Genomic DNA, 23,656 nt, shown 5'->3' on the forward strand with positions numbered 1-23,656 from the left:
CCTGGAGCCCGTTTCCGATTCTGTGTCTCCCTCTCTCTCTGCCCCTCCCCCGTTGATGCTCTGTCTCTCTCTGTCCCAAAAAGAAATAAACGTGGAAAAAAAAAATTAAAAAAAAAAAAGAAATTCAATAAATGTTTTTTGGAGTGAATAACAGACCAACTAAAAGAATGAATCAGCAGCCCCGGGAAGAAAGGGGAGCGAAAGGTACGTTTAAGACGCTCGTGGAGAATGTTCCTCGGACATTACAAAACTACCCGCCTAATTGCAGAACTAGTACAGGTGGCTCCATTGCAAAGTCCAACATTCGGCTTTCCTCCCCCTTCCCGTCACACAGCCAACTCCAAGTGCTTCCTTCCCTCCTCTTCCCGGCAGGAGAGGAGGCTGGTCTCTAAAGGTCCTTGAAGGCAGGGATGGTGTCGGTCCAGTTCTGCATCTGTGTGTCACACATCTGGCATTGTGCACGGAATGCTGTAGGTGCTCCATCAACGCGGAAGGAACGAGGACCGCGAGCGCGACGGGTTGGAGTCGGCAGGCTTCGCAGGGAACGCTTGGTCGCAGAGCCAGGCTGGGCGGCCCTTAACCCCCGAGCGGCCCGCCCCCTACCCCTGGCCGCAGCCCCCGCCCCCAAAGCCAAGGGGCGCCTGCGCGGGCGGCCGCCAGGTGGGCAGGTACCTGGGCGGGGCGCGCTGTGGTTGGCGGGCGGCGCCCGCGGGCCCCGCACCCGGAAGAGCCGCCGACTCGAGCGCAACAGGCGGCCGAGCGGGGCTGCGCTGCGCCGACCGGGCCCGGGATGGACAAGCTGAAGAAGGTGCTCAGCGGCCAGGACACCGAGGACCGTGGCGGCCTGGCCGAGGTGAGCGCGCCCGCTGCGGGCCAGCGGGAACCTTTCCAGGCTTTCCTGGAAAGCAGCGCCGCCCGAGTGCGTCCTGCCCCCGGTCGGCCGGGCGCGGGTCCAGCGCCCCCGCCTGCGCCGCCACAGGTGCCGGGCGCTCTGCTCCGGGCGGTCGGCCTGTGCGGTGCGCTGTGGCCCGGCGCCCCCTGAGCGCTCCCCGCCCGGCAGGCCCGCTCGGGAGGGCGGCGCCGGAGCAGAACCGCGGGAACGCCCGCGGGGGCAGGCGCCGTCTCGGGGTTCTCCACCCGCTCGCCCCCCTGCCCCGCCGGCCTCCCCGGGCTCCGGGGCCGGGCCAGGCCGGAGTGCGTGCGGGTCCCCGAGAGCCAGGCGGAGGGAGCCGCCTTCGGGGAGGTCGCCTGGGCCCGGCGACAGTCCCGCAGCCTCCCCTGCCCGCTGCCCCCACGCGGCGGCCCTTAGTTGTGCGCCTGACCCTCCCCCCCCCCCTCCCGCCCCTGGTCACCTCTGGTTGTTGTGGCCCGTCTCCACTGCCGAACCGTGTTGTGTCTCTGGACCCCCAGTCTGCATATAGACGCTGCAGGCGCCCGGGACCTCGTGAGGCTGCCTGCGTGTTCGCGGGACCGTTCCCGTGGGAGGGTCCCGTCCAGCTGCGGTCTGCGCAGCCGCACAGAATGTTCGTTTCCTATTTCGGGCGCTTTTTCGCTCTTGTTTTCCTTTGTGGAAGGCAAAGTAACATTTTACGTTTTTGGTGTGTATTCCGCGGGCCTCGGTTTCCCCAGCCGGAAAGTTCTAGTTCTGTACACGTGAAACTGGGTGATTTCTAAAAACTCCTCCGCAGTGCCTAATCACGAAGAGCCACCCGACGAGTTTTTTAATTGATGCCTCACCTTCATAAATACACCTTCAACCTTTAGTTTCAGAGGGCTTCTTTCTAAAAGTATAGGTCTTAGGTTTTCCATAAAGGATCCCAGGGAGGAGGAAGGAAGGAGTGGTACCTTTGAAAGCACAGGAATGATCAGTATTCCTTTCTCACCTTCTGGTTACCAGCCGGGTTTCCTCCAACAATTGTTAGCTTTTCTTTATTTTGGCAAGAGCCTTTCTTTTCCCAATCCCAGAGTCAAAGAGACCTTTGTTCTAACTGCCAGACAGCTTGTGAGCAGATTGCCTGCAAATTCTATCCAGGTGCCTTTTTTTTTTTTAATGTTTTTCTTTCCTTATTTTGAGAGAGGGAGAGAAAGCGCTGGCATGCATGCTCGCAAGCAGGGGAGGGGCAGAGAGAGAGGGAGAGAGAATCCCAAGCAGGCTCCACGCTGCCAGCACAGAGCCCGACGCGGGGCTCGAGCTCACAAATGGTGAGGTCATGCCACGAGCCGAGGTCAAGTGTCAGATGCTTAACTGACTGAGCCACCCAGGCTCCCCAGTAGGGTGACATTTGGGTGGAAATTCAGCTTGAGAGACTTGTGGAACCAACATGTCACTTTCCTTTCTGAAGGAAGAAACCAGAACTGCTTGGAATACTCCCCTTCTCCCAAATGGAAGTTAGGCCATTCTGTAGCAATGCGGGCCACACCTGGAAGAGCATCTGGTCCTTCTCTTCAAGCTTCTGGTTTGACAGGAAGTTTGGAGAGCAGGTTGAAAACAGGTTCCTGAGTTGGGAGCAGTCACGGTTGAAGGGGTTGCCAATCTAGTGACCCTTGCAGCTTCTGCCACCGCCTCCTTCCTCCATCAGCGGGTGGAAATGTTGCTGGCCGCTTCCCCCCCCCCCCACCCCGTTGCTGGATGGAGACTCTGATGGCCACACGAGGTGAACCTTGTGTGAATACGCTGGGGTGGTTGGGCAGGAGGCAGGACCTTTGGTCTGAGTGGCAGCTGCCTGTCCCCAGCTTGGAGCAGCGGTGGCCACTTCCATCGGGTGGACAGACTCAGAAGGCCTCTGGCGTGACTGCTTGGCCGTCCCCTTTGACATGGGGGGGGCGATCCCTGGGGAGCCACCTGCAGGCTCCCCTGTTTTAGCAGAGTTGTTTTTGGAAATCTTGGCATCCTTTGAACCTAGTCATGGTAGCAGAGAGTCAGAAGAGTAGGGCAGTCATGAATTAACTGGGATTTGTCTCACCCTTGGGTGACTTGGCCGATGCCAGCACCCTGCGGCACACCTGTGTGTGCCAGGAGTGAATACATTCAGCCGGGAGCCCGACACGGACGAGAGCCTCAGTCCTTCGAGGTCTCAGGTGCCGCTGGGAGCAGCTCCTGCCGAAGCTTGGCTGGTTGATGCAGGAGACGATGCCCAGCGGACCCAACTGCCTGAGCGCCTGTCCCCGTCTTGTCCCCGTTTCCTGGGCCCCTGCCTGGTGGAGACCATGCCTTTCCAGTTGACCTCGTCCTGCCTGGGCGGCTCTAGGGTCTGCCGCCTTGCATCACTGGGCGGGAAATGGTTTGTGCCGCAGGCGGAGAGTTCCCACCTCTGCAGATGTTCATCCGGAGGGAGGCTCGGTGACTTCTCGTGTGCTGCTGGAGAGGAGATTCATGGATGGATAACGAGCTGGAGTCCATGACTCCCGAGGGCTCTTGGAGCTCTGAGTGAGTCGGATTCTGTGTTCCTGCCTCCCGCAGTACAGACTCACGCACTACCTCTAATTATGTGCTTCCTGGGCGCCTGGGGGGGCTCAGCTGGTTAAGCATCTGACTCTTGTTTTCTGCTCAGGTCATGAACTCGCAGTTTGTGGGTTCGAGCCCCACATTGGGCTCTGTGCCGGTAGAGCAGAGCCTTCTTGGGATGCTCTCTGTATCCCTCCGCTGCGCTCTCTCATCAAAAAAATAATTACAGGCACCTTGCTTTTGGTGCTATAATATGCATATATGTGTATGTAATCAGGTTTTTTGAAAATTTCAGGTCGTCGAGGCATCTTCGTTAAGCTGGGGCACCAGAATAAAAGGCTTCATTGCGTGTTTTGCTGCAGGAATTGTCTGCTCACTGCTGGTGAGATGTCCCTCTCCTCGCTTGGTTTTTCTCCACCCCGGCCCTCCTTCCCTCTGTCGTCTTCCCTTTCTGTGCCCTGCCTTTTCTCTCTGGCGCTTCATGAGATGTGTGGATAAGAGAGAGAGGTTGGGAGGTGCTGAGGAAGGCGGGGAGGAGAGCGTGTTTCTCCGTGGGCTCTTGCTTGTGTGGCTGTGGCAGGAGGGGGTCCTTGTGTGCAAACACCCTGTGCTTTATCTTCTAGGGAACTCTTCTGCTCTGGGTCCCCAGAAAGGGACTGTACCTCTTCGCAGTGTTTTACACCTTTGGTAACATCGCATCGATTGGGAGGTAACAGTTTTTTTGTTTCTTTTTCCTAATCTAAGCGTAGCCGGTCACGGGATGGGAAAATGGTTGTGGATTGTGCTCGAGGGAGAAGGAGGATGCTTTCGTAGTTTTAGGGATTTGGTGGGAAAAGAGGTCGTTAAAATACATCACATCCAAAAAATATATATATACATCACGCCCATAGAATACTTTGGCATCTTAGTTTATTTTATTTATTTTTTGTTTTGTTTTTGTGTTTTAAATATAATTTATCGTCAAATTGGTTTCCGTACAGCACCCGGTGTGTTAGTTTATTTTTGAAGTCCCCTGGGATATAGTTACTGTTGTGATTTTGTGTCTGAGGGAACCGCGCACGGAGCCGTTGAATGGTTTCTTCGGGGTTGACCGCACAGCCCTCTTGGCGCCCTGGCCTGCTATGGCCAGAGACTTGAGTGGTCATTTGGGTGACAAGGGCCCAGTGGGCCCGAGGCTGCAGATGGGCTGTATTACTATTCTGCCCGCTGAACACCATCTCGCACCTGGCTCTTGGCGCCTGAGGTCAGGGCAGCCCATTCTGCACTCAGCAGGTGCCCAGATACCCCAGGTCAAGTGCAGCTCACGCTTCAGCCACACCTTCGTGCTGACAGCAATAGTCCTGCTCTGAGCTGGGAGTGCGGGCCTGACTATATGGTCCTCCTGGAGCCTGAACTCCGTGACCTTTCCTCTCCCTCCTCCTTCCCCTGCGTCTCAGTGAATGGTCTCAGAGTCCCAGGTGTCCAAGCCACGGCCCCCGTTATTACTCACCATGGCTTGGTGCCGACCTCTTATTGGCTTCTTCTTGGTCTCCGTGGCTATTGTCCCTGACTGATCGACTCACATGCTCAGTGAGTAAGCCCTGATCACACCCTGGGCTGGGCTCTGAGCTCTCGCAGACAAGTGTGGATTGGGTCCTCCTGCAGGGGAGCTCACTGGCCAGCCAGGCGGACATGAACTGGTAACATAATAGGGCATGGAGAAAGGGGGGGCTCAGGGAGGGGCAGCTGCCATCATCTGACCCAGGGAGCCAGGGAAGGTTTCTTGGACGTGGTGACCCTTGTGCTGCTCTTAGCTCTGGCATGTGTCACTTCCCGTCTGAACTCTACAGGATTCCTCTGCTGGCTTCTCTGCCTCCTTTATTGTCCCTCCCCAGGCCATTTTCCACAGAGCTGTAGAGCCATTCAGTGACCTCCCTGCCTAACTGTCTGTAGTGGTGCCTCATTTCCGGCACAGGTGTGTGCATGCAGGAGGGGCCCTTCGAGATGTGTCTTCACCCACTTCCACTCCCCAGCCAGGCTGACCTTCTTGCAATTTCCCGAAACTTCTTTGTGCCCATTCTGGGGCTAATTTCTCTGCCTGGAGTGCTGCCCCGTCTGTCTCTCCCTCTCTGTGCCCCACCCCCATCCTTTTGCTCGCTTGTCAAGACTTTGCTCAAAAGTCTCCCCTCCTTCGAAACTTCTTTCTCCTTGTGACCTCTCCCCACCCCACCTGGAATCAATGACCTCTTCTTTCATATGGGGTTCTGTGTACCCCAGGTATATTGACACGACAGCACGGATAGCATTTTACAGTGGCTTGTTAAAAGTCTCTAATCCACTTGACAAGGGCTGCCTCTGTCTTAACTGTCCGTCTCTAATTGTTCCCAGACCTAGTTTTGGTTTTAGCCAGAAATGTTAACCAAATGAGTGAGTCTTTGACTCTGGTTACCTTCTAAGAGCTTACTTTATGAAGGCCTAAGATAGTAAAACGCTGGCTCACCGAGGTGTCTAATCTCGTCTCTAAAGCTCTCTCACATACTAACTTTTGGAGGGTTGTGCTCTGGGCAGACAGCGTCGGCTGTAATGTAGTCTACAGATTGACCATAAATACAGGAAAGAGTGTGTTGTTAGTCCAGAACTATTTAGCAAACCCTAATGGGGTCAGCTCTTCACTGCCTGCGGAAGTAGCAAAGGGAGCCGATGATTGTTTCCGGGGTGTGGCTAGGAGTTTATGGCTTTGCCTATAACGTGTTATATTTTCGTAGGTATGCTGCATTTAATTTTGAATGCCAGCCTTGGCTCTCCTTGTTCACTGTTGGCTAAAATACTTAAGAGTGCAACTATGTGGGGCGCCTGGGTGGCCCAGTCGGTTGAGCGTCCGACTTCGGCTCAGGTCATGATCTTGCAGTTTGTGGGTTCGAGCCCCGCGTCGGGCTGTGCTGACAGCTAGCTCAGAGCCTGGAGCCTGTCTTCGGATTCTGTGTCTCCCTCTCTGTCCCTCTTGCTTTCTCTCTCTCTTTCTCTCTCTCTCTCTCTCAAAAATAAATAAAACATTAAAAAAAAAAAAAGCACAGCTATGAATTCAGGTTGAAAGTTACTGGCAGTTTACAGAGACATAGACCTATGTTTTAAATTTGTTGTTTTACCATCACCCAGTAGCTAATGTTATCTGCCGGTTGGCTTGTTAAACACTGGTTAATACCAGTTACTCCCCAGGGTGACGGCACGTGGGGCATTTCTGCCAGGAACCCAGACACATGACAGATATGACCCTCAGGGGTTAGGCATGAGGGTCTGCGTGTGGTTCCTCTCACAGGCCACCTGTCAAGTTCCACTCCTCCTGAAAGCACACTAGGGATTTCTGTTGGAGCTTCGGATCCAATAGATGGGGGGGGTTTGAATGCCAGCTCTTGAAGTTCCTGACTGTGAGATTGTGGATAAGTAAGTTAGCCTTTCTAAGCTTCGTTTTCTCATATCTGAAAATAAGTGTTATAACACCTAATTCACATAGTTGCTGAGGGATGGAATGAGGTCGGGGATGTCCTATCTGGCATCTAGCAAACATTGAACAAATAATAGATGATACCACCTGTAGAATTATTCTCTGCAGATTATGAAGAAAATGAAAGGCACTACTTTTTAACCTAAACAACCTCCACCTGTCAGATGTGGCTTTCCTTTTTTTTTTTTTTTTCTTTTTTCTTTTAGAGAGAGAGAGCAAGCAGGGGAGAGGGGCAGAGGAAGAGAGAAAGAATATCTCAAGCAGGCTCCATGTTCAGTGCAGAGCCTGACCCAGGGCTTGATCTCCCAACCCTGAGATCATGACCTGAGCCCATATGAAGAGTCGGCCGCTCAACGGACTGAGCCACCGAGGCGTCCCTGTGGTTTTTCTTTTTAAAAGTACCCGAGTGTTTGGTTTGTTCATTTGTTTCCATGGGTAGGACGGGTAAGGAGGCAAGGCAGCACCCCTTAGAGGGGTCCTCTGACCTGGTGGCTGCGACAGACCTCCATGCACTTACTGCCTGATGCGCCGGGGTTGGGCTGGGGGGGAGCCCGGATAGGTAACAGATCCTTCCGCCATTCAGTTTTGTCATCTGCCAAGTAAGTACGATGCTTTCCTGTCCTCAGCCCTACAGTTGGCGAAGGATTCCGTGACAGTGATGCGCCCGAGGCCCTTAAGCACAGTACTTGGCACGTAGTGAGAACTTTTCACATGATGGCATGTGAGAGACAGACAGAGTGCAGGTGAGGGAGGGGCGGAGAGAGCTGTCAGCACAGAGCCCGACCCGGGGTTCGAACTCACGGACTGCGAGATCATGACCGCGCTGAAGTCGGACGCCTAGCCGACCGAGCCCCCCAGGTGCCCCCACACGTCGGCTGCTCTGACTGCTGTGATTACCGCCAGTCATCGTGGGGGAGGGGATGGGGGGCAGCTTGGGGTTCCGTTCTGGGCTGAAGGCGTGTGTACCTTTCCCCCTTAGCACCGTCTTCCTCATGGGGCCCATGAAACAGCTGAAGCGAATGTTCGAGCCGACGCGCCTGATTGCGACTGTCATGGTGCTGGTAAGGCCTGCCTTTTAGCTGCGCTTGTCAAATGGCCGTTTTTATTTCCGCCGTATGGGATTTTTCTTGTCTTAAACCTAAAGACCGCTTTTCGTTTTCCTTTCGTCTTGACTCACTGCCTGATGCTGGTAGCCACCGTCACGCAGGGAGAATTCGGGGTCTGATAATTACCCCCTTGCTGTGGCAGTTGGTGTTAGGGTCCTGCCGGCTCTGCACCCCAGAGGGATTGTGAAATTGGCCATACTGATGTGCTAGTAAGAGAGCTGGGACACCCTCCTTGGGGACGGGGGAAGCCACGCACAGGCAGAGCTTAGCGGGAGGAACCCGGAAAGAGAGAGGGAGTGTGGGGGCGGGGGCAAGGGCAGAGAGAGAATCCCAAGCAGGCCCCGGGTTGTCAGCACAGAGCCCCGTGTGGGTTTCGATCTCGCAAATGATGAGATCGTGACCTGAGCGGTAATTAGGAAATCAAGAGTCAGACGCTTAACTGCTTGAGCTGCCCAGTGGCCCCCTTCATCTGTTTTTCTGACACGGGTCTGCTTGCTTTCTTTCTTTTTAAAAAAAAAAATTTTTTTTTTGATGTTTATTTTTGAGACAGAGAGACAGAGCATGAACGGGGGAGGGTCAGAGAGAGGGAGACGCAGAACCTGAAACAGGCTCCAGGCTCTGAGCTGTCCGCACAGAGCCCGACGCGGGGCTCGAACTCACGGACCGCGAGATCACGACCTGAGCCGAAGTCGGACGCTTAACCGACTGAGCCACCCAGACTCCCCTTAAATTTTTTTTAATGTTTATTTATTTTTGAGAGAGAGAGAGCGACAGCACAGCAGGGCAGGGGCAGAGAGAGAGGGAGACCCAGAATCCGAACCAGGCTCTGAGCTGTCCGCACAGAGCCCGCCGCGGGGCCGAACTCACGGACCGCGAGATCACGACCTGAGCCGAAGTCGGACGCTCAACTGACTGAGCCACCCAGGCGCCCCAATCCAGTTCTTTTTAATCCACATCCGTTCTTACCGGCCAGTTTCGTTTCCTGGGGATTTTAACTCTTCTGCCAAACGTGAGTAACTCGCAAGCCTCCACGTGGGTCCAGTGCTTTGCAACGAAGGGTGCCTTCGGTTGCCGTGATTATCACGGAGTCGGGTCACTGCAGCGGGAGAAGCATCGTTGACGTTTGCCGACGGTGAAGTCTTAACAGTATTTTTCTCCGTGCTGTTGCTGTATTAATTCGTGTTTTCCCTCTCTCTCTAGCTGTGTTTTACACTCACCCTGTGTTCTGCCTTCTGGGTGAGTGTGCATTTTAATTTCCCTGGCCCTTGCTGGTTTGTGCCCGTCGTCACGCACCGTGCGGTAACCGTTGTTTTCTTTCAGTGGCATAACAGGGGGCTCGCTCTCATCTTCTGCATTTTGCAGTCCTTGGCCCTGACGTGGTAAGTGAGTGCTGTTCTCCGTAGCCCCCTCCCACCTCCATCTCTGACTAGTGCAGCTGAAGGAGATTAAACTCCACGTGGTGCGGGTGGGAGGAGAGAAAGACACAGACGCTTTTCAACTTAAGGATTCTCCACGGCGCGAGTGAGGTCAGGCCCCGGGGCCAACAGGTGGCATTAGTGGCCTTGGGTGGCCAGGGGAGGCCGATCGTTTGCCCGGTGCGGCATTTTTGTGCGGGGCTCACGGTCGATTTTGAGATGTGATAAATGTGCCTCGGTCAACTTATGTCCGGTCAGAGCAAGGACGACGAAGCGTTACAGGGGCTGGTAGGAGGAGGCTTGTGAGTCAGGGAGACGTCGAAGGAAAGGAGAGCGGTACGGAAGTCGTGATGCTACGTTTGTGATGGAATGAGTCATTCGGCGGAAGCACGAAGAGGGAATTGTCAGCCGGAGGTGAATGGTGAAATGGAAGGCCACGCGGCTGTGGGCGGTGGGACCAGCATGTGCACCGGAGGCCGGGTGGCAAGGCCGGGGTGCTGTCGCTCAAGAGCCACGCACGGTGATCGGGCGCTGGAGACCCCGTTATTGGGGGCCGGTGGTGGGGCTGCAGGTTCGGGCCCTTTCAGACGGGTCCGACGTCGGAGGGAGAGAGGGTGGTGGAATTGATGGCTTCTGTAGTACTTCCGGAGTTTGTCAGGGGATGATTCATGCCTGCCTCAGCAGTTTCTGTGGTGTGCTGATCCACTTGGGAAAGTAAGAGGGTTTGCTCTAGGGCAAAGGGGACAGGGCCGCGGAATGGCTGTGCCCCTGCTCGCCAGACCGCAAGCTGAGCGCCCGTCCCTCCCTTTCGTGATTTTGGACTTCTGAATAAATGGACTTCCCAAATGCTTTTTGGGATTTGCTGTGTCCACAAGTGAACGAGCTTCCGTGTACGGGGAGTATGAGAAGAACGATGGCCTGGTTTTTAATGACACACGTTCCGGGAGTAGGTGCCGAGAGGGTCAGGTTTTTGATGACTTATGTTTTATTGTGGTTTCTTCTGGGGGCCGAAACTGGTACCCACACGCACATGCCTTTCTGATAGACTGAATTCGAATCCAGTTTTCAGAGGCTCAGCATTCATATGGGCTCAGGCAGATGGCCATATCCCTGCCAGGACCGACGGTGTTGTGCTCTTTGCGGGCCGACCGACTCACTCCCTGCCTGACACACGGGCCTGGTCCGTTAGGGTTGTGGCCTCCTCCCTGCAGGGTCCTCCTCTCAGAAGGGGCTGAGCCAACTGGGCTCTCGAAGAATCATAGCATAGCTTGCTTATGTTTTTATCTGTTGAGCAGTTGGTCGTGGGTTTTTTTCTTTCTGTTCTCTTTTCTTTCAAGCTTAATAGGAACAGAGCAGAAAATTATCCCTGTCAGTTACACTCTGTCGAGGATTTGTAAATATTAGAGGACAAGTGATCAGGGTTTTATTTGGTACCGTTTTCAGAATAGGGCTCTGTACCACCTGGATATGTGGGATCCGCTGGCTCATTTGGTTACAGCGGTGACCTTGTGAGGCTGAGGGGACAGGGTTGCTTCCACGTGGGTCTTCTGCCCTTCTTCTCTGGCCACAGACGACCCTACCTCCCTCCCCACCTGAACGTGTGGCACAGCTCGCGTTCACGTGTGGGTGCGAGCGTGCGTGTGCGTGTGTGCGGCCTGCACGCTGGGGAGGGAGAGGGTCACAGCTCAGGGCCCGTTCCTCCCAGTGTGCGGTCTTCCACTCCCTCCGTCTGATTTCCACTTGTGTTTGTTTTCGTTGCAGGTATAGCCTTTCCTTCATTCCGTATGCAAGGTAAGACGGACTGTATTTCGGACTGTAACTTCCGTCCCTTGGGGCTGATGGTGTGTTCGCGAAGGGCGTTTAGTTCAGAGCGCTTTCAGAGAGCACATATTACCTTCATTGAAATTCTTTGAGGCAAACAGGTAAATGTCATACACCTGTTTTGTAGATTAGGAAGCCGAGGGCCCTCTCCACCCCGCTCCCCCATGTTTCAGGGACAACAGGCGCTGACCCAGGACCACCAGTTCCGGTGGCGTGAACATTCTCCTGTGATACAGAGTGTGTTTGTGCACGCGATCCCTCTTTGTAACTTGTAGCTTTGCGGAGATCTGCAAGGGGAACGTCACTTTAATATCACCGAGGAAGGCGGGCGGGGCTGGGGGGTGTCTAAGCTCATGCCCGTTTTCTCGCGGTGTCATTGAGAGTGTCTGAGAGGAGTTTACAGACGGAATATAAGCAGGGCCAGTTCTCGCAGGACCAGGGTTTCCTAAGTAGCAGTGTGACCTCGGGCAACTTGCTGGACCCCTCTGGCCTTAGTGGACTCAGTGGACAAGCAGAGCGTTGGACCAGACCACCCCCCCTTCCAGCTTCCACACCGCCTTCAACTGGCACTTCAGCCATGGGCCTCTCAAAACTGTGATCTTTGCCTGACTCTGTTCTCCTGCAACCATTCGATCTCCACTCATCTCTGTCACCACCTGTCAACTAAAAAAAGAAGGGTTTTCCTTAACCGTGGAGAAGAAAAATCGCATGGGAGCGGGGAAGGAGGGAGAGCAGCCCCGCGTCTTCACGCATTCTGAGTGTGCTGCTGACAGGGATTTGAAGACGCCAGGGGGTGTCCGACGAGAGGTTCACAAGTCCATCAACACAAGGGCAGCCGTGTGGCTCGGGAGCGGGTTCTAGGGGAATAACAGGAACATTCAGCCTGCTGACCCAGCCGGTTCGGGGAGATGGGGGGCTGTCTTGGGAAACTAGGTTTTTGCATGAAATAAGCCTGAGCCTCCAGTGGGGTATTTACCAGCTTTGCCAACAGGGTGAACGTGTCATCGTGCCCGGACCAGTAGCCTAGTTTGCAGGGCCCGGTGCGAAATGTAAATGTGGGCTCCTTGTTAAAAAGATGACGGAGGATTTCACGATGGCAGCCACGGGGCATTAACCTAGGCGTGGAACCTTTGAAGTAGGCGGCCCGGTGCAACTCTACACGTCTCTGACCCATGAAGCTGGGCCTGCGTGGTGCCGTTCTTCAAGGGTTGCAGACTTGACCTGGATCGGCATTTCTGGAGCTTAGGCACAAGTGATGGACCGAATGATAGAAAGCTACTTGTAGCAGTGAATTTCGTGTGCTGACTAGTAGGGCAGGAATCACAGAGAGAGGCCCTGCGCTCCCACAGTGTTCCACAGAAATAGTGGTTACGTGGTGGAAAAGGCTTCTGTGGTCAGATACGTTTGGGTAGAGGTTAAGCAAAATTAGGTGGGCGTTCCGGGTCCTTGAATATGTTGTGTGTGTTGTCAGCTGCCATGAGGGATCTTACTTGGTTGTAAAACCCTTTCTTGTGCAGAGCATCTCCCAGGACTACAGGACAGAACATATCTTAAGAAATGCAGCTCTAGAAATTATCTTTGTATTAAGACACAGCGCCCGCTCATGCAAATATGTGCACTTACCCCTGCCTGCCTCCGTGACTCCCAGTATCCTTGGTGTAGGGGCAGCGGAGAGCAGAGGGACTGGGGTGGGAGCCCTGGCACACAGCCGGGTTTGGTGGGGCTGGGACAGTAATTGGGTACCCACTCTTTCCTTCCACGCTGGACACTGAGTTCTGAGGAGTAAGTGCCTGGTGCAGGCCTGATACAGCAGGTTCATACACCCTCAGTCACTCCAAAGAGCCCCCTATGCTAGGGAGCTCCTGACAGCTGTCCCTTAGCAGGTTTCTGCTGCTTGCTTAGGACGAAGAAAGGCCCTGGTGACTATTTGATCTAATGTTTTCAGCGCGTAGAGTGATTCTGGTTGATATTAAAACCCACAGTCCTAAACTCTTGGTTTCTGATAATCTCTACTTTTTCCCCTGTCTTCTCCTTTGGTTATCATGAATGGCTATCAGTTATTAAATACCTACTCTGTTCGGTGTATTCGTTCCTGCGGCTGGTCTTTAGGGTGAGAGGGACACCCTCTTTTACCGATGAGGAATCTGAAACTCAGCAAGACAAATAACTTGCCCACAGTAACACTAATTTGGAGCTGAGGTTTGGTGCCAGGTAGATTGACCCCGTAGTGCAGGTGCTTTCTGCTCCGCAGGGTGCTACTCTGGGTACCCTGGAAATCTAAAGGAGGGGCTTTACCGCTTACGGGGCCTTTGGGGTGATGACCTCTCATTGATCTCTGTGCTTTTCCTCCTAGGGATGCCGTGAAGAAGTGTTTTGCTGTGTGTCTTGCATAACCCACGGTCCGTTTTTGCAAAGCTTTGGAAGAAGGCACCATGCCCGGAAGCTGGTGGACGGTTTTGTAAATACCTTCTAAACCTCTTGCAGACACGTGCCTTTTCTCTCGCAGCCGCGTGTTGCTTGTGAGCCGAACATTGGAGGGCTGCTTTTGGAGGCAGTGTTGGTTTCGCAGACCCAAACGTCTATAGCACGGTGTGAGAGATGGGTTCTGGATCTTAGGGAGTAGAATATTCCTCATGCACCTGTTTCCCCTTTGGACGGTGTTCCCCTGGAGTCTCGTAAATAAAAACCTCGTTAAGCAGCAGCAGATAAGCCTTGGGGAGCCAGTGATCCCCAGGGGGGACGACAGGCAGCGCCATCAGAGAAGGCAGGGGTGCGACAATAAAGGACAGAGTTTGGGGGTCAATGGGGACTTGGTAGACTTGCCCTCAGCGTGGAGACCATCCCCCCCGCCCCCCCGCCGCTGCCTCACACAGTGTGGACGTGCTTCTGGTCTGGGGTCTGGGAACCCGTGGTTCTCTGCGGTGACCTCTGTATACAAACCCGTGGAAGGCCTGGTCGTGAAGTGACCTGGAAAAGGAGCGCTTTTTGGTGACACGTGTTGTTTTCAAATCTGAACGTCAGCCTTCTTGGTCTTCTGATTCCACACCTGATGATGATATTTCAGTGCACACTCTTTTTCTCTTGAGGTTTCCTTTCTCCCCCTTACCCCACCCCCCAATCTTTCCTCATGACCTCTTAGAACTAGACTGGGGACAGAGCCACGACAGAACACACACGGTTTGCTTTTGCACAAGAGCTGACAGGAGGTGAAAAATCTCGCTGCTCCCTACTGTATTTTTTGGTTTTTTTTTTCCATTATTTATAAATGTTGCTTTTAAACTGATCCCATTTTCCATTCTGCCCTGGAATCGGGCCAGGGGTGAGTGGGTGGGAAGACAGAGCCCCACTATGGGGCCCGCAGGAAGGAGGCACGCCTGCCCAGTGACCTTTAAACAAGTGCCAGTGTTTGCACTCGAGCCCCAGACACCGGGGCGGGATGCCGTGGACCGTCGGGTGGTTCCGTTGCTGGCCCCGTCTACACACAGGGTGCATTGTCCCCTGGGCTTCGTCTGGTCCTCACGAGAGCCTGGTGACAAGGAGGTGATGGTTCTGTCACTGGGCAGTCCAGGAAAGCAGGCTCAGAGAGGTTAGCAGATTTCCCTAAAGCCACAGCCGGTGGCAGAACTGGGCCCGGAGCCTGGGTGCCCCAGCTCCAGTCTCCTCCACGACCCTGCGTTTCCCAGTGTGGCTCTGGAGGTGCCTCCTCTAACTGTTTTGCCTGTTCTGTTTTCACCAGCCAAGCCCGTGCCTTTTCCGGTCCCGTTCTCTTTACGTCACTGCACTGTCTCCTGCCCAGCCTCCCTTTGGGGAAGCTTCCTTCTGGATCCGTAGGATCTCCGTTGTTCCTTTGTGTGCCCTTTCAGCTCCTCCTTGCTGCCTGACCATCATAAATACCCTGCCTTGATGGCCAGAGTTCTTGGTATTGCAGGGCCTCTAAAGCAAGCCCACAAGTGAAGTGTCTTCGGGGTCGCCTTTCTGTTCTCTACCCAGGTCTGGCTAGTCCACTCGGGTTCTGGCTCCGGGACCTCCAAACCAGAGGCTGTGATGTGCACTTGTGGTCTCCTTGCTTGTGGCCAATTGCTGAATTCTTTCTCCTGTGGCAGCTGAGAAGCTGAGACCTCAGAGCTGCTAGTGTTTTCCTCCGAGCTGGGAGGTATGAGCTGGCCCGATAGGGCCAGAGTGAGGGAGCCAGTCTTACCCAGTCCTCTCTAGGCTGTGGAGGGCACCCTGTTTTATCCCGGGGTCCCTAACCTGCCTTCAGCCAGAAAGGGAAGTTAGGTGCTACCTTCTGGCTTTTGTGGAGCTCTTTCACGTCTGAGGCGGCTCCAGGAGGTCGCTCAGATCTCAGAAGTGCTCCAGGTAGGGGCCCAGAAGAGGTCAGGAGTGTCCATTGTTCCCTCTCTTCGGAGCTGATGTGAGGCTAGCCTGTCTCTACGGGCCCCAACCAGCCTGGAGTAACTGAAAGGCTGATCCCTGTGACCCTTTTCAGTGCCTGGACTGGACTTTGTGGGACACGAGGTCGAGACACCCTTTGAGATGTCACCAGGGCTGCGCAGCTTGGTGGTAACGGATGTGGGCTTTAACGGCCAACGGGTCTGTGTGTGTTGTGACTCAGTCACATGCTGGGGTCAGGTTGAACAAGTTACTTGAGCTCCGTTCCTCACTTTGCTTATCTGTTTAGAAACAAAGGAGATAACAGTTCCCGCCGGATCATCGTGGTACATCAGTGAGCTGTGTATCAGGTGCTTAGCCCGGGGCCCAGGATAGGTACAGGATATCTCTGTGAAAGGAAGGTATTATTACTTAGTCCCAGAGATAACAGGTGACCTTTGAAGGGGACGGGATGAATGTCTCTGATGGCTAACTTATCTAAGAAAATATTTATCCAGCATTATGTCTAGCACAGTAGACGTGGCCATGCATTGTCTCCTGTAATATTCGCAGTGACTTTGCAGGCTGGTGGCCCTGTTTCCAGCACCGAAGAGAAGGAATAGCCTCAGGGCAGTGGTCCCTCCAGGTCTCACCAGTAGAGGGCGCGGGTTCTTGCGTTAAAGCACCTGCTCTGCCCTAACGTGTGGCCTGCGACCGGTTGGCGCGCACACAGCTCCGTCTGGACGGTGTCGGCAGCTTTTGGATGATCCCGTCTTTCAGAATCTTCCAGACTCCTGCATTTCCCTTCTGCCACCTCCCCCTTTGGTTTTCCCTACTTGTTTCTGCCCACTGCACTGTGGGAGGAAGAAATCCATGTCAGATCCGCTGAAATCTGTAACCAGGCAACAGTTCTGGTTGTAAGCACCCTCTTTGGGGGGGGGGGTGCGAGTGGGGAATTAGAGTTCGGACCCCATGGCCGGCAGGCTGGCGGCCGTCTTGGCTTCCCTGCCTGCCGTCCTGCCTGTTCACTGCTGGGGGAAGCAGAGGTCGTTGCATTTTTGGAACGAAGGGAACCATTGAGGCGACTTTTTTTGCGCCTGGGAAGTATGCTCCCCAAGGGGGTGCCTCCAGCTGCATGGGAGCAGTGCCCCCAGTGCTCTTCCCTCTGCTCCCCAAGGCTGGACAGCCGTCCCCCCACCCTCGGAGCCTGCCGTTGGACCCCCTGCCACCCGTCTCACCACCTAGGAGGTTTCCCTTCTGCCCACCGACAGTGCTCACAGGGAGCTCTGGCTGCCAGATCCTTTGTGTGTGGCCGTGCCCCTCCCTAGCCACTGCTGCCCGGGCCCGGCTGGCTGTTCCCTGGGAAAGTGGGACACCGTCCCCACCTGGGCATTTCCACTGGGCTGCTGATCTCAGTGCTCAGAGCCTCTCTCCCTCGCTGTATGGGAACTTCGTGGGGTATCCCTCTGAGGGCCCCCTCCCTCCCACCCCAGTCAGGGTGCGCTCAGGGAGCAGGAAATCAAACCACGAGATGCATCTAAATCAATTACTTTGGATACTTCCATTAGAAAAGGTGAGGAAGAAGTAAGGCACACCCTGGGAACAGGGTGTGGGAGATACTGGTTTGGCTGCTTCTGCTTTTCAGAGCTCCAGGAGTGTGACAGGTGTGGCCGTGTGTCCCTTGGGGGACTGAGTTAGGAAACTGAACTCAGCCCTCGGGTTCCTGTGGCTGTGGGTTCCCTTTTCCGTGGGGCAGCCGACACCGGGGCTGGCTGCCTCACCTCTTCCCTCTGACAACACCCAAACAGAGTCAGCTGCAGGATTACAAATTAGTTACAAGTTTACAACCCGTCCTGGACCTCGTTTTCAGCAAATGAAATGCTCGTTTTCATTTTCAGCCAATGAAGAAAACCCATGTTTGTAGATTTTTGGCATAGTTTTCTTGATTTTTAAAATCTAAAAAATGTTTTGGATGTTTTAAGATGTCCTGTAGTTTTTCTCAGATAACAGTTTATAAAAAGCTAACAGACCTACATCTGAAGTTAAATACAGATTTACATCTGAAACTCTTGATAGGATATTAACAAAAGAATGTAGGATGTTTGACTTTTTGGAAATTCTTATTGGAAAACCTGGGAGATTAAATCACGTGCCTTTAAATCACGTACCTTCTAAGTCACAGTTCATGAATTTTATGAAATTCTGAGATCTGGAGCATTTTTAGTCGAGTAAAAAGTGTTTTGCGGTTTATTTGAGCCCGGTTCCTTCAGGATAGGCTGTGTAGTCCCGTCTGGGCCGTTTCCAGTTCTATCACAGGCCACCCTGCGAGTCCCTGCTACACCAGGCTTTGTTCTTGGTCGCTCAGGGATTCGTTGTGCAGAAAGGCCTCATGAAGCTCAAAAACTCATGCTGCCAGGGATCTGACCCTAAAGCTTGTGGGCAGAGCCCGGTGAGGCAGACGGGAGCCGCGGGGCCCTTGTTCAATGCACACCGACCAAATACAATTCCATTCTTCCTAGCAGGAGCCGATAGGCTGATGATGGGCTGAGAAGTGCACAAAACATTTTCTGTGGATGGGATGAGCTGAAAGCAGGCCAGAGCGAGTTCACTAGGCAGGTGATAGGTAGCCCTCTAGGACCAGATGCGGCTATTTGAAACGAAAAGTCAGTCCACAGCGTTGTCATAAACAGCTGATGCTGATGTGTGTATTTACCACAAGGTAACCAAAAAACCTTCGCGGACAAACATTCCCCGGTTAAGGGGGCTGCCTGGCCTCAACATCCTTGTGAGGTATCCTTGAAGACCAAATAAAGACGTATCTGGGCAGAGTGTTGTCCTCTGTTGAACTTCCGTACTGCAGCTAGTGAGCCTTTACTTGTAAGCACAAGTGAATCTTGGCATTTGTTGGACACCCTAAAGGAGAAGTCTAGTTGACTTCCAGTTTCGTGGTCCTTCTGCTGTGAAGAGTGTTCGTTTTGCCTTTTTCAATGTTTGCTTGACTTTGCCACTTTGAACAAGGAAAGGAAAAATGTTAAATCCTCCCAGCTCTGATCTTTTGTGGCTTTTGTAAATTCTGATTGTGAAGTTGGGGATAAAGACGTTCAAAGCCCGTGGATAATTTACATGCCTTCAGAACATTGTGCCTGTTGTAATACCATGAGCTTTTAAAACACTTTGTTAGAACGTGAATCGATTTTTGCAATTGTATAGAGATATTCAACTAATTTTGAACGCTGCTGATTGCATAACTGAGTTTTTTAAATCCAAAAATATATTCTTGTCTGCTACTTTTCCTACCTTGAGATTCTGTTTCATACAAGTGTTTCTTTTTTTTGCTAATGCATTTCAAAGGGAAAGAATTTTGCGGACGATGAAGCTGTTTTTTCCCCCAAAGCATTATAAAACTGTTCTTAATTTTTCTTCTCTTGCTTTTTGTTTCCTTCTCCAATAAATGATTGCATTATGGTCTTTAATAAATCTAATACTGTCTCGTATTCATGTTTGTTTTCCCGGGAGTCACTAAGCCAAATGAAGGTTGTCTGACTGCAAGATAAGACCCTGCATGCATTGTTGCATTGTTAAGCCCTTAAAGTTGTTTTTGAGCTAACTTGGTATGTAGTCGTCTTTCTCCAGTGACTTGGGGAAAACATGGCTCTAAGTTTTGAAGAGTTTTGAAGGTAAGAATTGTCAAACGTTTTTGTTCTACTGGAGTATTCCTACACACCTAGCTGGTTTAGTCACTGCCTAAACTAGTTTGTATCAAGTTGTTCATAATATTTCGCTATTCTTTTAGTGTTCTAGGATTTGTAGCTGTGGTTGTTCTCTCTTTCCCGATGATACTGGTAATTTGTGTCTCCTTGCTTTATCTTGGTCAGTCGGGCTTAACATTTATGATTTTATTGATCATTTCAAAGACAAACTAGTTAAAAAGTTTTGAGCAGATATTTAAAAAAATTTTTTTTTAATGTTTATTTTTTTTGAGACAGAGACAGAGCGTGAGCAGGGGGAGGGGCAGAGAGAGAGAGGGAGACACAGAATCCGAAGCAGGCTCCAGGCTTTGAGGTGTCAGCACAGAGCCTGACACGTGCCTCGAGCTCATGGACCGTGAGATCATGACCTGAGCTGTAGTTGATACTTAACTGACTGAGCCACCCAGGTGCCCCAAAAGTTTTGAGCAGACATTTGACAAAAGTATGTGAATGGCCAGCCAACACCTCTTATACTGTGTTATCATTATATAAGTTAAAGCAGGTAAAACCCAAACCTAGGCTAAAAATACATGCTTCGGTGGTAAGATTGTAATGAAGAGTAAGACTTTACACTTCATTTGCACGGAGTTAGGATAGTGATGACCTGAAGTATGAAGAGGTTGGTGATTGGGGAAGGGACACTGGAGGAGGGCTCTGGGCCCTGGTTGTCCTGTTTCTTGATCAAGTGGTAACTTACAAGGTGTTCACTCCGATAAATCATTACACTTGTGTTTTTTGCGTACGTGCACTTTTATGATGTGTTTGGTTTCATTGATTTTCACTGTTGTCTATTTTTTATTTAATTGGTTTCTTTTCTTACCTTTGTTTCTTTCCTTATACTTTGGGTTTAACTTTTCTAGCTTTTTAAGGTGGGAGCTTAAATAATTGCTTTTAGATCTTCCTTCTCTTCTAATATAACTGAATACCATAAATTTCCTTGGAAGCACAGCCTTGGTTGCATCTCACAAATTTTGGCATGTTGTGTTTTTCAGTTTAATAAAGTTCAAAATATTTTCTTTTTTGCCTTTTTTTTATTACTACCATCCACCTCTGGACTGCCTCCACAATCCCAGCTCACCACCCTGCCTTTTCTCCCCTTCCCCCTCCCCCTGCTTCTGGCTTCACCACCTCCTCCCCTCCCTGTCTTTCCCTACCCCAACCTCACACCATATCTCCACTCCCTGCCCCTCCCAAACATGGCCTCGCCCAGTTTAAGATATTCTGCTTCCCTATAATTTCTTCTTTTACACAATGATTGCTTAAAATCTTTTTTTTTTTAAAGTTTACTGATTTTGAGAGAGAGAGAGGAGGAGCAGGGGAAGGGGGGTGGGATGGGGTGGGGAGAGAATCCCAAATAGACTCTGTGCTGTTAGTGCAGAGCCCCATGTGGGGCTCAAAATGAACGAACTGTGAGATCGTTGCCTGAGCTGAAAGTAAGAGTCAGATGCTTAACCAACTGAGCCACCCAGGTGCCCCTTGACCCATCGGTTACTTAGATGTGTGTTTAATTTTCTGATGTTTGGGGATTTTCCAGATATCTATTACTGGTTTGTAATTCTGTTGTAGTCAGCAAACATATTCTAAATGATTTTCATCCTTTAACGCGTACTGGGACTTGTTTTAGGTCCTGCATATAGTCTATCTTGGTGGATGCCCCATGTGTATTTGAAAAGAATGCGTATTCAGCAGTTGGGTGGAGTGTTCTATAAATATCAATTAGGCCAATTGGTTGGCAGTGTTGTTCAAGTTCTTTAAAAAATATATTTTTTTAATGTTTATTTTTGAGAGAGACAGAGACCGAGAGCATGAGAGGGGGAGGGGCAGAGAGCGAGGGAGACACAGAATCCAAAGCAGGCTCCAGGTTCTGAGTCGTCATCACGGAGCCTGATGCAGGGCTCGAACCCACGAGCTATGAGATCATGACCTGAGCTGAAGTCGGATGCTTAACTGAGCTCTTAGGATTTATTCTTGGCAACTTTCGAATATACCATCCAGTAGTGCTAGCCGTAGTCATCATGCTATACATTACATCTTCAGTACTTTTTTTTAATGTTTATTTTGAGAGAGAGTGTGGTCGGGGAGGGGCAGAGAGAGAGGGAGAGAGAGAGAATCCCAAGCAGGCTCCTCACTGTCCACACAGGGCCCAATGCAGGGCTCAACCCCATCAACTGGGAGATCATGACTTGAGCCAAAATCAAGAGACAGACCCTTAACTGGCTGAGCCACACAGGTGCCCCTTCAATATTTCTTTCTTTTTTTTTTTTCTTAATTTTTTTTTCCACGTTTATTTATTTTTGGGACAGAGAGAGACAGAGCATGAACGGGGGAGGGGCAGAGAGAGAGGGAGACACAGAATCGGAAACAGGCTCCAGGCTCGGAGCCATCAGCCCAGAGCCCGACGCGGGGCTCGAACCCACGGACCGCGAGATCGTGACCTGGCTGAAGTCGGACGCTTAACCGACTGCGCCACCCAGGCGCCCCTCAGTATTTATTTCTAACTGAAAGGTCGTACCTTATGACTACTTCCAATTTTCCCGCCTCCCATCCCTACCTCTAACCACAAATCTGATCTCTTTCTATGAGTTTGGTTTTAGCTTCCACATATAAGTGTGACATGACAGCATTTGTCTTTCTCTGACTTATTTCACTTAGCACAGTGTCCTCAGGGTCTGTCCATGTTGTCACAAATGGCAGGCGGCTGAATGGTATCCTATTGTATGTGTGTGTGTGTGTGTGTGTGTACCCACCATGTTTTCTTGATCTTTTCAACCATTCATGGACACTTAGGTGGTTTTCATGTCTTGGCTTTTGTAAATAATGCTGCAGTGAACGCAGGGGTGCATTTATCTCTCTGACAGGGCTTTTGTTTCCTGGGGTTTTAATTCTCAGAAGTGGAATTACTGGATCATGTATTTAGTTTTTTGGGAAAGTCCAAAGTACACTTAAAAATCACGGTTAAAAGTAAACTTAAAAACAACAACAGCAACTAATAATAATTCTTTTAACTGCATTAGCCTCTTGAATTACGTAGAAACAGGATTTGGAGTTACAAACCAAAGTTACGATAGCGCTAGCTTTTACGATAATCCTTTTTTTTTTCTTTAAATGTATTTAAGTATATTAGTGTCTAAAATGTAGAAAACAAAAGTGTAATTATAAACCATTCTTACAACAAAATTAGCTTTCATAGTTGCTCCTGTGTTTGCATTTATCAAGATCTTATTTCTCCATTTAGTTTCAAGGTACCTTCTAGTACTTTCAAGGTACTGTCTGGGACTTTCATGTCACCTCTCAGGGCTCCCTTGGGTGTTCTTGCGGGGCAGGTCTAGTGGTCATGAACTCTCCTAGCTTTTGTTTATCTGGGACTGTCTTGATTTTGCTCTCACGTTTGAAGGGCAGTTTTGTTGGATATAGAATTCTCAGTTGACAGGTTTTTCTTTTCTTTTAGCATTAGAACATATTGGCTCCCTGTCTTCCAACCTCCCAAGTTTCTGATGAGAAATCTGATGATGATTGTACTGAGGATCCCTTGTATGTGATGATTCATTTTTCTCTCGCTTTCAAGAATCACTTGTTTTTCTTTGTCTTTTGAAAGCTTGATTGTAATGTGACTTGGTGTAGGTCTTTGAGTTCATTTTACCTGGAATTTGTTGAGCTTCTTGGGGGTTGATATTGATGTCTTCTCATCAAATTTGGGGAGTTTTCAGTCATTATTCAAGTAGTCTGTCTGTCCCTTTCTGTCTCCTAGGTCACCCACAATGCATCTGTCGGTCCAGTTGATGGTCTCCTAACGGTCCCTTAGGCTCTGTTGACTTTTCTTCAGTCTTCCCTGTTTCTCAGTCTTGATTATTTCCCTTGTTCTGTCTTCAAGTTTACTAACTCTTCCTTCTGCCTGCTCAAATCTGCCTTTGATCTCTATCGCGAATTTTTCAATGATGTACTTTTCAATGTCAGAATTTCTTCTTTTTTTAGGATTTCTCTTAAAAAATATTTTTTTAATGTTTATTTATTTCTGAGAGAGAGACACACACACAGAGTGTGGGCGGGGGAGGGTCAGAGAGAGAGAGGGAGACACAGAATCTGAAGCCGGCTCCAGACTCTGAGCTGTAAGCAGAGCCCGACAGAGGGCTCGAACTCATGAAAGGTGAGATCAGACCTGAGCCCAAGTCGGACACTTAACCGACTGAGACACCCAGGTGCTCCTAGGCTTTCTCTGTATTAATATTTCCATTTTGTTCACACATCATTTTCTTCATTTTCCTTCACAT

At 51.2% G+C, this 23,656-nt stretch overlaps 1 protein-coding gene across 1 annotated transcript; it reads left to right on the top strand.

The window, feature by feature from the left end:
* The first annotated feature begins 666 nt into the window (after positions 1-666).
* SFT2D2 (SFT2 domain containing 2) lies at positions 667-19,121 on the top strand. The gene is made up of 8 exons (XM_043567671.1): positions 667-853; positions 3,741-3,827; positions 4,069-4,154; positions 7,906-7,987; positions 9,233-9,268; positions 9,353-9,411; positions 11,209-11,238; positions 13,622-19,121. The coding sequence occupies exons 1-8, from the start codon at positions 791-793 to the stop codon at positions 13,659-13,661; spliced, it is 483 nt and encodes a 160-aa protein (XP_043423606.1). The 5' UTR covers positions 667-790; the 3' UTR covers positions 13,662-19,121.
* The last annotated feature ends 4,535 nt before the right edge of the window (positions 19,122-23,656 follow it).

The sequence above is a fragment of the Prionailurus bengalensis genome, chromosome E4 (genome assembly GCF_016509475.1).
Source record: "Prionailurus bengalensis isolate Pbe53 chromosome E4, Fcat_Pben_1.1_paternal_pri, whole genome shotgun sequence".
NCBI lineage: Eukaryota > Metazoa > Chordata > Mammalia > Carnivora > Felidae > Prionailurus > Prionailurus bengalensis.